Source organism: Ictidomys tridecemlineatus, chromosome 7 (genome assembly GCF_052094955.1).
Source record: "Ictidomys tridecemlineatus isolate mIctTri1 chromosome 7, mIctTri1.hap1, whole genome shotgun sequence".
Lineage (NCBI taxonomy): Eukaryota > Metazoa > Chordata > Mammalia > Rodentia > Sciuridae > Ictidomys > Ictidomys tridecemlineatus.
In genome coordinates, this window is record NC_135483.1 from 192,766,356 (window position 1) to 192,783,774 (window position 17,419).

Genomic DNA, 17,419 nt, shown 5'->3' on the forward strand with positions numbered 1-17,419 from the left:
ATGCAAAATTATTTAGAAATAAAAATTTAAAACATATCTGAATTAACTTTGCTGAGGGCCATTGCCAAGTAGGAATGATGCATCAAAATCTCCTTGCCAGCATACCCCATGCTGCTTAGAGGACATTCGATGGGACATTGCATGTATGCTTTAGTAAGGTGACCTTGCTCAAAGACCAGGGCGGATCCGGGTTTAGAGCTGATCAGGTTTGAGGAAGTTTCCCCGCTCCTTGAGTTTAAGGCGTTCCTGGTTTAAGACAATAGGGGTTTTAGGGAAGTTGGAGGTTGAAGATTATTGCTGCTGGGATTAGGGTGTTCCTGCTGCTTGTTCCCTTGAGTTCTCATGAGATTCAAATGGGATTTGAAAAATAGGAGTAGGTGAATTGGGCTGGCAGAACTTGGATTTCCCCAGAACGTGTTTGTAGAGGCTGGTGTGAGTTCGGGAATAAAGAATTGCTGTTTGAATCTACAAGGTGTGTGGTGGCTCGTGATCTTGTACCAGCCGAGACATTGCCAAACTTAATGCCTATCAAAGTTTTCTACAGGGTGAGTATACAATAAATGGCAAAAGATCCTCAACAAAATATTGTAAAAGGAACTGAAAAACCAAGACATCGAAAGATATTTCTAAATGATTTTGTACACTTACTTTAAATTGCCAGTTTCCCAGATGATCAACATCTTTAATATATACATGATAATGTCCTCCGTAGCAGCCACCTTTGTGTATAATGACTGAGAAGAGGTCATATATATATTCTAAATCATCTAATTCACTCTAAAGGAAAAAAGGAAAATAAACATGGATAGTTTAACATAAGATGCTAAAATATATGTAAGTAGAATGGAAAAAGAATTCCAAGTATTGAAATTAATTAGAAATTACAGTGAATATCACTGTCATTTAAAGGTAAGATAAATTTAAAAGACTGGCTTTAAATTAAAAATTAAAAAATTTTAAATTCATTGCTCAACTACTAAACACACTACATTCATCTATTTTTGCCTCTCACTTAAACGTGAACACATGTATCTGAAAAAGCTGTTAGTTTGGGCTGAGATCATGTAAGCTAGAGGTTTTTAGCAAGAGAAAACCATCTTTGTACATATCTATCATGATGTGAAACACACATGTTCTATACTTGACGAAACTGTCCTATGTTCCAACCAGGAACAACTATTAACCCTCCAGACATTTCAGTCATCTGAACAGAACAGGAATTTAGCAATTGTGAACACTAGTTGTTCTTGTTTAGAGGCAATATGTAGAATGAAGAAGTTCTTTCCTGCTTTATTAATTCTATGATCAAACTTTTCTATAATTAATTAATTAATGCACTTTATATTTACATGTAACCCAAGAGATAAACTTCTACACTGGCAATTAAAATCAAAACAAATGGAAACAACTACAGTAGATTAAGAGACACTTTAAATTTCTGATGCAGAAGAACAAGAAAGCCTTAGTTTTCACTTTCCAGGGGGTCTGAAGCACTTGACATAAGCTCCCTTCTGATTGTGCCATCCAAACTAGACCAGTGTAACTTGTGATGTAAATGCATACATGGGTGTCTGCTGAGGGATGCTAGTTACCAGAGGAATGTATTTGATTAAAATATTACAGTTTTTGAGTGGACAGTAATTGAAAATGTCTGATTTAGGCAAAAGACAGGAGAGAGATACACAAAGATGCAAGGTGTTTCTACACTAATAGAAATTCAAAAGCAAAATTGATGTGGATGTCCTAGATAAGTGGTCAGTTACTTATTTCAGATCTGTTATATTGAAGTATGTTAAATCACATGATGAAATACTTTTTATAAAAAGAGTAGTGAATATATTAACTAACCCTGGGAAAATCATTGATTTTGAGTATGCCAGTAATAGGCTAAGCATCCACAGAATACTAGAATCTCTGAAAATTCAAACATTAAAAAAAAAAAACCCAAAAAGCTGAGCAATTAGGCCCGCCTGTGAAGAGTTTGAATTAAAGAATGCTAACAAAAGGATTACTTTTTTTTCACAGATATTGAATACCTAGCTAATAAATATTCTGTTCCTAATAAAATAAGAATGATTTATAATAAGAAATATACCAGTCTCATCATTCTCATTTTAGCATGTATAATAATGATATAAAAACTATAAGTGGCTCATCAAGTAGTTTGTTTTTATAATTAACTTGCTTTCAACATGTTTTCTTTCCTGTGTCTTAAGGATTACAAATTCTAGACTAGAAAAATTCCATTTGTCTGTTCACTTTCTAGACATGTAATTCATTATCACATCTAAAATAAACTAAATCCAAATAGCAAAGTACCAATTAATGGTAATTTTTCTAAAAGCAGGATCATTTTAAGTTTTGTTTTAAAATTTTCATCTCAAAGATTTTTCAAGAAGAGTTTAATAGAGAACAGAGAACTTGTACACTTTAGATTCAAAAGGACTGTAAACAAATCAGAAGTTCTCAGCCCAGGGCAATTTTGCAACCCCATCTCTAGGACATAAGGACTTTTGACCACATTTGAAGACATTCTCATTGCCAAAGTGGGAGAGGAGTGGGGATGCTACTGTCATCTATTAAGTAGGCCAGGTGATTTTTTTTTTTTTTTTTTTTTTTTTTGTGGTGCTGGGGATCAAAGCTAGGACCTTGGGCCTGCTAAGCAACTGCTCTACCATTGAACCACATCCCAGTCCAAAGAGGCCAGGAATGCTGGCAATGTACAGCACAGTCCTTCACATCTAAGAATGACTAAATTCAAAATGTTAACAGGGCTAAGGTTCAGGAATTCTGCAATAAACTTCCATCAGGTCAATAAAAGATTCAAGTATAGAAGGGGAAAAGAAAGAATTTAAAAATAAAATAATTCAAACCTGCTCACAAAAAGGCTTGAGATTGATCCGGAGAGGAAACGTGTAACTGCTAGTTTCCTTGTAGCGTTCACACTTCACAAAATCAAAATTAAATCTTAGTAATGAGACAGTAAGAAAAGGAGGCAACTTGCGCAATTTGGCCGACTGTTAAAAGAAAAATTCACAAAGTTTTTAAAAGGCAGTTATGTGAAAGGATAATGTTACTTAAAGTATGAAAAATACACCTGTAAGCTTTGGGAGAAACAGGTCCTTAACTCACATACAGTCATTAACAATGGGTTCAATAATATATCTTGAGGAATCTCATTTATTTTATGGGACTAAGGGTGATTGATATCACTCATTTATGCTCACAAAAGTTTCACAAGCTACTTTTGTTTTCAGAGCTGCCATTCTAAAATCCTACTTGATGAACGTGTTGTAACTGCTTATTATCTCTCTCCATCTGCTCCTATTTTCTGCCCAATTCCTGGCCTTTTCCCTTGCTCCTTCATAATCATATTTTACCTGAGCTCTGAACACATGAATTAGAAAAAGTTTAAGTGTTTACATTTTCTCTAGGGAGAAGATCCACAGTTTAATTAGATTTTTAAAAGGACTGTAATCCCAATGGTTAAGATCTATTGATCAGGGTTTTATAGTTGCTACTTTAAAATTCAAAGCAGATTAAGGTATTTTTGTTGTTTTAATTCCTTAGTTTAAAACTAAATAGTACATTAAGATGATTTTTATTTAAGAGTCACCACTTAGCTGGGTGCAGTGGTGGATGCCTGTAATTCCAGTGACTCAGGAAGCTGAGGAAAGAGGATTTCAAGTTTGAGGCCGGCCTCAGCCACTTTAGGAGGTCCTAAGCAACTTAATGAGAACAGATCTTGAAATAAAAATTTAAAAGGGCTGGGGATGTGGCTCAGAGCCCTTGGGTTCAACCCCTAGTACCAAAAAAAAAAAAAAAAAAAAAGAAAGAAAAAAGTCATCACTTGTCCCCAGACCTCTTAGTAATGGCCATAATCATATGAACCCAACACTATTAAGCATATATTTAAAATAATAATTTCACAAATCTAGTGGGTAAAAAAAGTTAAATAAAAAAGTCCCAGCCATAAAATAACTTGGCAGATTTTCAGACAAGCTCTATGGATGCATCCAAAATAACACAGAAACTCTGCTATTATATGATTAGAAAAGATTGCTAAGGACAGGAAAATCTATATTTACTCAAAGAGCACACAAAACCTAAATTCAGAATGCAACAAATACATGGCAACTAGAAAAATACACTACAATAGAGAAATTCCACCGAAAAAGAATTAAATCAACAATATTAGGTATAAAAACTGTATTTGTTTAGCAGAAGGTTAGGGTTAGCAAAGGGTTCCTGTTCTATTAAAATGCAAATTAAGTTCAACAAAAAAATGTGTAAGTAAGTATCTAAGACTTTTCCAAACGCTGAGATTTATACTTATCAGATAGTAGTTCTAACACCATAGGTGAAGTACAAAATGAGTAAACAAATGGTAATTCTCTCTCTAGGTTTACTAATGAGTAGAATATATGAAAACATATATTAAACAGTGTAAACTTCTTCCTGGTTTCAAAGACTGTTGTGAAAGCTATAGCCACAGGGTTTACTTTTTTATTACATTTACTTCTATCATCTCCAGGATACAAAATCAGTATTGTGTATTATCATTTTAAATTAATGTTCATTTTACTTGTTGGAAAAGTTCAGTTAACTGTCAGCCATAGGAATAGTGCTATGTGTCTTTGGCATCATGGATCCACTACACAGGTATGTTTTTTGTGGTAGCTGTTTACGATAATGCTCAATAACTATTGACCGCACTGAGCTATAAGTTTACAATGTTTATGAAGAGTCTATCACATCATCTAGTAACAGTGGGACAGTTAACTACCTAGGTAAAAATTAAAGCAGCAGGGTTGATGCTTCATTGCTCATAGGAACAAGGAGCTGAGAGGAGAGCCAGAGAAGTGCAGAGATGGCACATTCAAGCCAGAGGAATGGGAAATGGCATTAAGAATTTATACACACACAGACATATCAGACATTTAGAAATAATCTGTAATAAGTACCTTTTATATTAATATTAGTGAATTACTAATACCTAGCAATTTATTAGCATTGATAATGTTTTTGGTGGAAATTGTATAAAAATATGTTTAAAAAAAAATTCTACTGGGCATGGTGATGCACACCTATAATCCCAGTTATTTGGGAGACTGAGACTGGAGGATCAGAAGTTCAAGGTCAGCCTGGGCAACTTAGTAAGGCCCTATCTCAAAATAAGAAGGGGTTGGGGTAGCTCAGGTTTGTCCCTCAGTTCAATCCTCACTACTGAAAAAAACAAAACAAAAGTTCCATATTGAGAAATCACATACAATTGTGAAAGAATGGTGAAAAGGAAATACATATGGTTGCTAGAAGATAAAATGGAGAAATAAAAAACCAACTCAAATGTTAAAAAAAACAAAAAATGTTTTTCTAAAATCTGTCCTATGAAAGACACCCTGGACTCGAAGGACTCAGCTAGTGAAGCACAGAGAACTTACATCAAAACTGGGACAAAATGTCAACATGTGGTCGATTTTCAGCAATGCCAAAGTGCTGATATAATGAATCACAGCCACATTATAAAGGAGCTGGAATGGGCAAAATTTATGATGTATGAAAATAACACTGGGGAGGTGTTCCATTAAGCTAAATGGGAGTTGACTCTCATTTCACTTGTCAAAGCGGCTCTTCCTTCCTGGAAGCTAGGATAACTATGAATTATATCTACAAATGACTCTAAGTAGGAACATGACAAATTTGAGAAATATCAGAAGTCTACGCTAACTGACTTATTTTACTTTTCTCTCTTAGCTCACACTATAAATCAGTTGCTTTCATCTTGTCTCTCCATCTTCTATTTTGCTTTGCTATCCTGAAAGAAATCCAGAAGTACTGTGCTGAAGACTATGACTAACAAGGTCAAGACCCACAAGTGGGAAAGTGCATATGGAATGTGCTCAAGTGAAGGAGGATGTATGTCAGGGTTAGAAAATAATTGCATATTGAGAAATTAAAGAGAGCCACCTATTTTAGTAGCAGGAAACAGAAAGGAACGCTCAGCAAGCTTCTTGATGGTGGGAATAAAAACAGAAATACTACTATATCCTTCATAATAGTGATTTGCTAAAAGCAAGGAATTTATCCAAAAAAAGCAGCTTAAGAAAAATTGAGGCATAAAAACATTTTTCTTGGGAGAAAAAGAAGTTCAGACAGCTGTTAGGATGAAAGATTTAAAAAATTCTTCACTGTAATAAAATGAAAAGACAAGATAGTAAGATAGTCTTTTCTATTCTTGAGCCAAGAGCTTCAAGTGTATCCTTCAGTCTTTATCACACAGGTGGCTTCCGGTGACTTGGCTGCCACCAAGTTCTCAGTGGGCACCCTGGAAAAAGGAAGGCATTATTACCTTTGCTGCTTTAACCAGCCGGTCACAAGTTCCACAATGGTACAAGTTGTCATAGTCAAAAACTTCCTCTTCTACATACATGTTCCAGAGTGCATCTTCCAAACCAGATACGTTTTTGACTGCTACTGTTAGATCTAAGAAGTCTTCCTGAAGTATACAAGAATGCAATATTGAAAAAAGAATTTCACAGATGTTTACAAACACATTGCCAACTCAAACATACACTGGGAATAATCAGATGTATCTTTCCTAAAACAGTGTACATAGGAAGTTGTCTTCATTACTATGACATTCATAACACAAAATTTTCCTTTCTAAATCAAGCTATCATTTAGTATAAAATGTATCAAGAAAACATTGATAAAGATATTTGTAAGTTTAGATGCAATAAAACATATAGTTGACTTAAATACAAAACACCTGTGCAAAGTTCATTAGCACTGTTTCAGTCTTTAGACTAGAATTAATAACAGCAAAGGCAGGGTTGAATTTTATCTCACATAAATTCTATTTCTTCAATTTCTTTTGCTAAGCTTGGTTTAAGATACACTGAAGAAGTTATAAGAAAATAATTATGTACAGCCATGATAAACAAGTGTTTCTATGAAAATAAGGAGGGTGGAATTTTGCAAATAGGAAGTCTATCTATTCTAACATAAGAATATTTGAATTATAATATGTTTTTAGTGATAAGTGCTATTGTAATTTGGCAAGTATAAATCATTTATGGTTCTCTGTGTGTATGCAACAGCATTATTTAAGGGACTATGAGGTCTGATAAAGGAGAACCCACTATTTAGTTCATGGTAAAACTCTCGAGTATTAAAACTAACACTTTAGGTTTACAATATATGTGTGAAAAATTAAAGTCCACAATTTATAATGTGCTTTCTATACACTGTATTTCACAAGTACTTTGTGTGAATTATTACATTAGCACTAAGTCAATCATACAGTAATTCAAAGAAATATGATCTATTAATTATTTTCAAACCAGGCTGACCAAAAGAGCTTCTATTAGCACAGGCAATAAGGGCCAAGTAGCACTGTTTTTATTGTTCCCCAACTACTTCTTAGAAAAAAAAAAATATATATATATATATGCAGGTATATGTGTACACATATACCTACACATACAAAAACACAAGTAACATATTTATATTTCCAAAAGTGCAACAAACACATTTAGAAAATAGCATTTCTCTCTCATACAAATACAGAAACTTTCTTTACTCTTGCCATAACAAAAGAAGATTTTTATTAGAGTTCAGTGATGAAATAATTAGCTGTATAAGACTTGTAAAGCACAGAGATTATTATATTTACATGAGCAAACTTCTAATATCTAGTTTCCAATCATATTAAATGAACAATCAGTATTATTAAAAGAACTGAAGGTTACATTAGTAAAGAGAATTATAAAAGCTTTATATGTAATGAAACTTACATTTAATACATAAACATAAGCACATATATGAGATAAACTTTCTGAAGGATATTAATAAACTAACTCTAATATTTAATTACAGATACTTGTCAATTTAAATATTCTCAGTATTTTTTTTTACCTAATTAATTTTATTTACAATAGTCTAACCATGATGATACTGGATTCTCCGAAGAGACCAATTTTTGTATTTTCAAACTTCTCCCAAAAACTCTTTCTTAAACAGTAGAGTACTGAGTAAAATATTGTTTTAAGATATTTGCTTCTTTCAGTTCACATAGGGAACTGTTTTATTAACTGATGATTCAGGGGTAGTCAGAGTAAACAGAAAAAACTGATAAATTATTTCTAATAATAAACATTTTTATCAGACTTAATTACATGAACTGTAATTTACAATATAATTTATTACTAACACTCTTGTGAATTCACCTGCTTCTCACTGATGTTCTTACATTCGTTACAAACAACCTGGTTAACAATGGTTCCATGATACAGACGATTGATGAGGTCATGGCCAGAGGTCCCAACCAAAGAAGTTTCCAAAGCACTGAAGAGAATTCGATTCAGTTCCTGCACATCATGTTGTCTCATTTCCTACAAAACAGGTAATTTTTAAAAAGTAATTTTGTTCTTCAAGTTTTTAAAAACAGATTTTAAGAATACAGTACTAGTTTACAAAAACCTAAGATCTATAAAGCAATTCAAAGATAAGCATTGATCAGATATAAGGATGACTAAGCAAAACAAGCCAAGAGCAGGTTAAGAGATCACTACCTGCTTTTACTTCTACTACAGAAATAAACGTGTAGGTTGTGTGGGTTGTGAACTTATAACTCCACTAAAAAGGAAAGTGCCCACATCACATGGGGAACTGCACACATGGCTGTGCCACAGGGAGAGAAGACAGGAGCACAACAGGTTTTGACCACTGTTTCAGAGCTGGCAGCGTGTGCATAGGTGGAGCTCACTTAAGTCACAGTGGCTGGTGAATATGAGTAACTGTCAACATTAGAGAAGGTATAGAATTTATTGCTTTGAAGTATAAAACAACAAAAAATAATACTAACATAATACTCAGAAAAATTCCAAATGGAATGTGCTAAAATCTGAGCTAAGTGTTAGCATTCCTTAAGAACAATTTATGAACCAAGCCAAGGGTGTGTACTGCCATTTAAAGAGGCAGAGATGAGGAGAAAGATCTGCCAAGGAAGAAACAGGAGGGTGGATCCTGGGAACTGAGAGGAGCTGGGGACAGAGAAGTGACTTCTGATCTTGGTATGTGGATATCATTGTTGACTTTGATAGGGAACAGAAAACTTGTAGCAGTTAAACTTCTTTAAAATTTTACTTAGAAAAAATAAAATAGAAAAGGTCCTCATAGTTTTAAGAATTATAAAGCCAGTAACTTAGTAGATGCTCACTATCAAAAACAAAGGGAAGCTGGGCTGGTGGCACACGGCTGAAATCCCAGGGGATTGGGAGGCTGAGGCAGGAGAATCACAAGTTCAAAGCCAGCCTCACAAAAGCGAGGTGCTAAGCAACTCATTGAGAACCTATCTCTAAATAAAATATAAAATAGGGCTGGGGATATGGCTCAGTGGTTGAGTACCTCCGAGTTCAATCCCCAGTACCAAAAAACAAACAAATAAATAGGAAAAGCCATCAACAAAGGACTACATCATAAAACACCATGTGTAGTATCCACTGACATAATATCATTTGACAGTAAGAAGGAATGAACACAAACTCTAACGAATACACTGGAGAACATTATCTTCAGTGAAACAAGCCAATTACAAAAGGTCCCATATTGCACAATTCCATTCCCATGAAATGTCCTGAACAGGCAAATACCACAAGACCAAAAAACAGACTAGTGGCTGCCAGGGGCTAGGGGAAGAGGATGATGGGGGGAGTGACTGCAAATGGATATGGGGTCTCTTTTTTGGCTGGTGAAAAGGTTTTTAAAAACTGATGGTAGTGATGGTTGCACAACTCTGTAAAAATACTAAAAAACAATGAATTGTACCCTTTGAAAGAGTGAATTTTATGGCATGTATAGCTCAATTAAATGGTTAATTTTTTTAAAGGGAAGGAAAAGGGAATTAATTTGAGGTGGCAGCCCCATACCTCAAATTTAACACACTTATTTAGGGACTATCACGCCACTTCCCTTCAAAGTCCATGTCCTACCTCTCTGATGACAATGTGGTGTCACCTACACTGTGAGTATCCAAAAATACACTTGTGATTATAATTACTTACTGTGAGAAGGAAACATTCAAACATGTTGAGACTCTAAGACAAAACTAAAGGAAGTCAGATAACATGACATACCAGCATTCACTTTTTTCTCTACTGCTGGCAACTTACTCAGGGCCCTTCATACCTCATCGCTAGTCCACCCGAAGCTGTTGGTGAGCTCCACTGTGGATGCAGCTTCCTGGTCTAACAGCAAAAGCTGAGCAAACAAGCGCTGCAACTGCAAAGGTATGATTCGAACCTGGGGTGAGAAATGAATGCATTTCACAATGAACTCTTTCAAGGGCCAAGTGAGGGTTCTTCAAAGAAATGCATGCTAGTTTTCTCTTATTTCCTAGTTCATTTAGGACAAAGTTCATAAATTATTCATCTTAAAGAGAGAACTAATTAGAATTCAGTTATTTGAAAATTCTAATTCAGACCTAAAAGTTATGTTATCTGGAGTTCTCTACCTTGGCACAGTTCAGGTAAATATTTAAATTCACATAGGCCCTAATAACCACCCAAATGATCATAGATTGACAGCACTTAGAATTTCTAATAGTTCATTTTTTCTGTAAGATATTTTTGGAACAGATATATTCCAAAAGATGAATGTAGGAACTTTCTAGGCACACATCTCTCACTCATGGGACAAATCACACCCTGCCTCCTTCTCTGCTGGCTCCATGTCTATTCCTGTCTTATTCAAGATAAGAGGGGCCCAGCAGACTGAGCAATGAATGATTCTCAGGGACCAGTGTGCAGGTCAGACTTTAAGGGCTAAAAGGGAGAATATGCATTTAGAAAGTTGTACAGCAATTTTACATTTCCATGACATTTAAAAAATATACTAGGAAGATATTGATTTGCAACAAACTGGGGGAAAAAAACACACACAAAAAATGGTCCTTTGCCACATGGTTGGAGAAGTACTGGGCTGCATCATGAAATACTACTGTTAAGAAGTATAAATCTGAGCCTGAAAATGATGAGAGACTTCTGTTTGAATGAAGTTTAAGCAGGAAGAACATCATTAGATCTGCACTAAATATGATTTTACTACAGAATATATAAAATAATAAGCAAATTCCTTATTTAATGTATTTTCAGAGTACCAAATTGAAATAATACTGGTCTTTGTTGTTTCCGCTGTGCAAGTAAATATTTTAAATAGATGTTTGGATGAGCTAGTGTGAGTAATTTGTAAATATCAGAAGTAAGAATAAACAGCATAAATATAGCACTGTGAAGTATGTTTATAAAGCAATAGCAGCATTATATTTGGAAAAGTAGTCCTTTTTTGGAAGGGAAATGTCATTGCTAATTAAGTACAGGCCACCTTATAAAAATAAAGACATACTTGGCAATAAATATAATTAAGAAACATTTCCTCAATACTCCAAAATGCCCCAGTAAATCAAATTTATTACCTTTGCATCTGGTTTATCCTTATCCTCTAAAAAACCAAGTTCTTCTGGGCCAAGAGAAAATAAAGCTTCTAAAAAAAAAAAGTAGAATCAAATTTCATTTTAGAAAAATGTTTAGAAAGCCAAGACTACCATAAAATAAAAGATTCAGAAATGATTGTTATGATATTTACACCCTTAATCTATACATTTTGTTTTCTTGTAATGTTTTAAAATCACTGACTTTAAGAAAATAAAGTGGTACACTAAGTCTTCAGTATGGAAGATCCATTAAAAAAAAAAATCACTCATTTCTGCACATAGAACCATTACCAATCACACTGACTCTTTGTTTCCCATTGCCTATGGCAGTAGGACTGACAGCAGCCAGGAGGAACCTTGAGAAAGTACAAATGTTGCAAGTCTGTATTTTCACATCACAGGAGTCTCCCAATGGGCCTTTCACTGGCAGGACCATTTTTTACCTGGAGATTGCTTCCTTCCTTTTATTGGTATAAAACATCTTTTCCATGTTGAGGGTAATAACAGATGGTAGTAGTGATCCTATCTGGAAAAAGAAGCTGGCAGCCCCAGGCCAGGCTCCAGAATTTTTTATAATCCAACATGTAAGTTTATGAACCAATGGGGAGATATCTGAATTTTTTTAAAGTCTGTATACAAACTGGCAGAAATTCCTTCAGAGAAACTTGGCAACATTCCAGGGAGATTAGAGAGGGGAGAGTGTGTCTCTACTAAAAATCCCTGCTGCTCTAGCAATTACTGTGGTGAAAGTTCAATTCCTTACTAGTGATGGGACAAGGAAAAAATTAACAACAAATCTACAGGCTAAAGCACAAAACCATACAAGGACTTTTATAATCATCTTTCACTACTCTATCTATTGTGGGATAAGTGTACCAGGAGGACAATGGGACCTAACCTAGCCTTACTCCTTAAATTACTCTTCCAAAAGTTTTGTTTTCTCCTCAGTGCTCTGTAGTTCTTATTGTTTCTAAATCGCATTCTCCTTCATCTGTATCAGAACCATACTAAGCCATATAAGAGTATACTTTACACTATGATATCAAAGCATGTGCTTGGCCAGCCAAGTAGAAGCTGACCTGGGGCTTTCTACCCTACTCCTACCTCCTGGTACTCTCCATGATCTGTTCCATCCCTTCACTTTCCTCCTCAGTCTCTCCTTGATGTTACTTTTCTACTTCAATTTAACCTTTAAGTTCAACCACATAAAAACATGAAAAAGTTTTATCCCTTTTAGGAATCTGGTTTTTTTTTTGCTACTGGGAATTGAACTCAGGGGCACTTGATCACTGAGCCACATCCCAGGTCCTGTTTTGTATTTTATTTAGAGACAGGATCTCACTGAGTTGCTTAACATCTCACTTTTGCTGAGGCTGGCTTTGAACTCCCTATCCTCTTGCCTCAGCCTAAGCTGCTGAGATTATAGGTGTGTGCCACCGCGTCTGGTAGGAATCTGGTTATTAATACTGATAATTTCTAAGAGGATTCACTGACTTCAGCAAGGAGATATTTTTACAGAAATGGGGTCAAGGACAAGAGGTACCACTTTTAAATCCTATAATGCAGTTCAATCCATTAAAACAGTCCTGGGAAGGGGTCAAAGGTAAATATATACTAAATTTCTGGAAGAGAAAGTCTTTCTAAGCTTAGAAGCAGAAGACATCATGAAGATTTGATAAATTTTATAGTGGTAGGAAGAGGATCATATACTCAGATATAGGATGATTCCGATTGTCTATCCTCAGAATCTGGAGACCCTGTGGAGATCTGAGCTACAAAGTCGTGTGACAGTTGGGAGTGTCCCAATTAGGGCCTTGTGAAGGCAAAATAATGCTCATACTGGAATCAAAGAAACACAGATGTAAGTGTCTTGTGGAGAAAGCTGCAAACATGTAGAGACACAGGCAAGAAACCGAGGGTCCAGTGAATTCAGAGTTGATTTCTGGGAGAGTTCGTTTATCTTCACAATAAATTACCTTTTAATATAGCTAATCCCATACAGTAAGACTTTGGATTTTCGGAATTCAGAATTTCTAAACTTTAAGAATATGAAGGAAGTGTTATATTCACCCAAATGAGATAACTAAAGACTCTGAATAGCTTCACACTGGTTATGGTTCTGAGATTAAACAAATTCAAGTCAGATCAGATCAGGGTCAGAGCTTTCCAGAATTCAGAAAAGAAGACAAACAACTGTGAATGTGTACAAATAACGTGACAATCCTACCACTCTAAAGTTAGAATATAATTGTTTAGGTAAAATTGGATTAAGTGTTTGTTACTTTAGAGAAAGTTTTCAACTCAAAAATAGAAATAACAATGATAAATTCTACTACTAGTGACAGAATTGTCTTTATTTTGCATTTTAAACTGTGGAAATTAGGAAATATATTATCTTATTTTTAATTTTGTGATTAAACACTATAATCACACAGAATACATTTAACAATAATTTAAGCCTCACATTTCTCTGTAGGGAGAACCACCAATTTGCCTTATATTTGCAATAACAAACACATAGCATGGAACACATCTTTAAGATCCTTTGTCTATTTGTGATTTTGTATAATTAATTACATGTAAAGAGGATGGTACATATTACTATTCAAATGTATGTAATACAGCATACCTCTGAATTCAGGTGTGAAATGAAGAGTCTGAAGAAGGGAATTGAGATAACAGGTTCCACCCTGATTTCTGATTCCACTTAAATTGGTGAATTCTCTGGGAGCAGGTGGCTCCAAAGCTTTATTCTTTAATTTCTTCCCTTTTCCATACTGATTATTTGACACACTGGAATAATCCTCTTCAAATAGGTCCCCAAACATTGTGAAACTAAATACTATCCTTTAGAAAGAAATGATGTTATATAAATGCTTTAAAAAAAAAAAAAAAACCCAAGCTTTCCCCAAATCTCCCTACCTTACACTTACAGTTGTCCATTTTGTTACCGTTCTTTTGAAAATATGTAATTTGTGTTTTGGAAACAGCAAAATCTGAACTTTTTTTCATCCCTGTCAGTATCCTAACTAACTTGTGTGACCCTTGGCAAGTTATCTAGCCTGTTTTCTCATAGGTAAAATGGGATACCATATGTCCTGTAGGGGTCATTTAAACAAATGACATAATAAAAACAGAGCACTTAATATGCAGAGTTTGGCCCACAAAAATTGAAGGCTGTTTTTAAAAAGGCATATTTGCATCATCATTGAAAGAAAGAAAACGCATCACCAAACCTAATCCACCTTCAGCGGTGGCAACGCCTAGGTTCTGAGAATTGGCAGAAGCCTTGGGACCATCATTCATTTACTAAAATCTCTGCTTCTCGCTCGCCTCAGGACTTTGTACCCGAGTATATCTTAATGATAAAATGCATCAAATTAATCGTCTTTATAGCAGTTTAGTATACTGTCCTCAAACTAGAGAGCAGGGAGGAGGTCTCGGGGTAAGGAAGACTGCCATTGAAACGATGCAGTCTGAAGGTCTCCCGTGCACATTGGCGACAGCAATGTCAGCCCCGGGGACCCAAGTGACTTGCGCCTAACTCTACATCGAGTGTGGCGGAGGGTCCTTGGAGAAGAGAAATACAAAGCACCTAGCCGTTTCCAAGAGACAGGAAACCCGGAGGACAATTATCCTTTAAAACTCATTCCTCAGAAGAAAAGTACAAGAAGTGGAACTCGAGGGTCTGGCCTCGAGGTCAAAGTCTGGATTCCCGACTCCCTCAATCCACGACCGAGGTTCGGGCGTTCCTGCCCTCCAGCCCTGCACGGGACGCAGGCCCACAACCGGGCGCAAGTCCCCGCGGCCCGCGATCACCGACCCGATTCAGGAGCGCGCCTCGACCCCGGACAGGCCCGGGCCGCTCTTCGCTCGCCTTAGTCAGGCAGCGCCACACCACCGTCCCTAATTTCCCACGTCCCTCTCGGGACCCGAGCGCTGGTCCCACTTGCTGCCTAAAGCCCAGACCCTAACCCCAGCCAAAACTTGAAGCAATCTGACGTGCCCCAACTGGGTGCCGCCATGTTGGCGAGGGCGGGTCTCCGGAAGCGCTGGTATGGACACACACCGCGCCTCCCAGGGTGCCCCGCGCGCCGAGACTCACAGGTTGCCCCGTGTGCCGCACCTCCCAGTGTGCCTCGCGCGCCGCCCCTCGCAGGGTGCCCTTGAAACTTTGTACCTTCCTCAGCGTCTGTTTCATCTTCACGGATTGTAAGTAATGTACGTAAGAAGGCAGTAAAAGCAAAAACAAACAAACAAAAACCCTCAAAATGATCTCCTTTCCCCCGAGGACTTTTTGTGGGCTCTTTCAAAGTTCGAGTAGGCTCCACTTCCGGGACCTTCCCTATCTAATACAGCTTCCGTTCAGAGGTGAACGTGGGAGACAGGAAGAGGATAATTTTGGCCTCAGCTAAAGCTCTGAGAGACTGAGAACAGGAAGTTGTAGCGGAAGCTGGAAGGGGAGAATCCAAGCGAGATTACCCAAGGAATTTCGTTTTGCAACATTGGCGGGAGATTGGTGTGACTGGGAAGTTCAGGGAGCTTTGGCTGGAAGGAAGTGGGGGCACAGGGCTGGCAGGAAGAGCCTGCCCTCAACTTTCACAAAGCCTGGCTACCTGCCCCCCCCAGGACCCCCTCCTCGTGACGCCACGCCTGGCTCCTTGCTGTTCTATCCCCACTTCTCTTTTGCTTGCTCTGCTTCGTCTCCCTGTTCCCAATAGATACTCTGCAGACTTCCATGCCCTGATCAGGAATGACCGCGGTAATTAAAGCTCCAGGAGGACACAGGCTTTGCTTTGCAAACAGCCGAACCTCCTCGGTGCCAGGCACATTACCAGATATTAACAAGTTTTTATTGAATGAATGAGTGGCCTCCTAATACCACATCCTTCCCCTCATCCAGGATACAAGTCTTGGGTATGTGAAACTTTGACTTGTCCATGAATCCCATACTCAAAAGTATTGCCTGGATAATGTTTGCTCCATTCCCATGACTCCTCTTCTCCCACGGAAGCCATACATTAAGATCAGATCGCTCAGCTCCATTTATAACTTCACCCAAACCTGTCTTTCACAATAATGGGGTCAAGTATGTTTTCTTTCATTACTGTGAGTGTGGTGATAGAATAACAGAGTCTCTGGGCAGTTACCCCTCTAGCCTATCCATTGTATATAACACCAGGAAGTGCATATAGACAAACTAATCAATAATAAGAAAAGCTGAGGACAAAAATAAACTTTTTTTCCCTTGAGATTTGAAGAACTGAAAAACATCTTGTGACTAGGTAATTAAGACCAGATGTGTAGCCAGGCATGGTGGTGCATGTCTGTAATCCCAGAAGCTGGGGACGTTTGGGCAGGAGGATCATGAGTTCAAAGCCAGCCTCAGCAATTTAGCAAGGCCCTAAGCAACTGAGACTCTGTCTCTAAACAAAATATAAAAAAAGACTGGGGCCGGGTTGGGGTTGTGGCTCAGTGGTAAAGTGCTCGCCTAGCATGCATGAGGCACTGGGTTCGATCCTCAGCACCACATAAATATAAAAATAAAGATATTGTGTCCACCCAAAACTAAAAAATAAATATTAAAAAAATTAAGAAAGGACTGTGGATGTGGCTCACTTGTTAAGTGCCCGTAGGTTCAGTCCCTGCCCCCCACAAAACAACAAAAATCCCAGATATATGTCATCTTAATACCGACATCCACCTGTGAGAATGTACCCACCAGTCTGCATCTCCTATGTAGTTGTTCCTGAATCAGTTTTCTGGCAAGATGGTCCTTTAGGATTATCATTTGCCATCTTCCAGTCAGCTGGTTCTTCCTAATAAAGTTCTTTCTCTTCCACTCCCTTGCCTCTGCACTGTCCCACTGACTCACCTGAGCATTAGGATGACAGTCCTTTAAGTGGACTCCCATTTTTTCCATCCCGT

The 17,419-nt window shown here is 37.1% G+C and overlaps 1 protein-coding gene across 12 annotated transcripts in view; it reads right to left on the reverse strand.

The window, feature by feature from the left end:
- The window catches only part of Usp40 (ubiquitin specific peptidase 40), a 66,488-nt gene extending 50,636 nt beyond the window's left edge, over window positions 1–15,852 (reverse strand). For 4 of the 12 annotated variants that reach the window (XR_002484087.3, XM_078018248.1, XM_013359172.4 and 1 more), the window contains exons 1-7: window positions 14,121–15,565; window positions 11,474–11,541; window positions 10,189–10,302; window positions 8,229–8,393; window positions 6,350–6,496; window positions 2,874–3,017; window positions 649–777 (exon numbers count right to left, since the gene is read on the reverse strand). Coding sequence is in view for 10 of the 12 variants with exons in the window: in XM_078018248.1 (XP_077874374.1) it covers window positions 649–777; window positions 2,874–3,017; window positions 6,350–6,496; window positions 8,229–8,393; window positions 10,189–10,302; window positions 11,474–11,541; window positions 14,121–14,319 (966 nt within the window). In the remaining 2 variants the exon portion in view is untranslated. Of the gene's footprint in view, window positions 1–648; window positions 778–2,873; window positions 3,018–6,349; window positions 6,497–8,228; window positions 8,394–10,188; window positions 10,303–11,473; window positions 11,542–14,120; window positions 15,628–15,671 lie in introns of those variants that run through there. The other 8 variants (XM_013359169.4, XM_021727061.3, XM_021727060.3 and 5 more) reach the window with 8 other exon arrangements.
- Window positions 15,853–17,419: the final 1,567 nt, after the last annotated feature.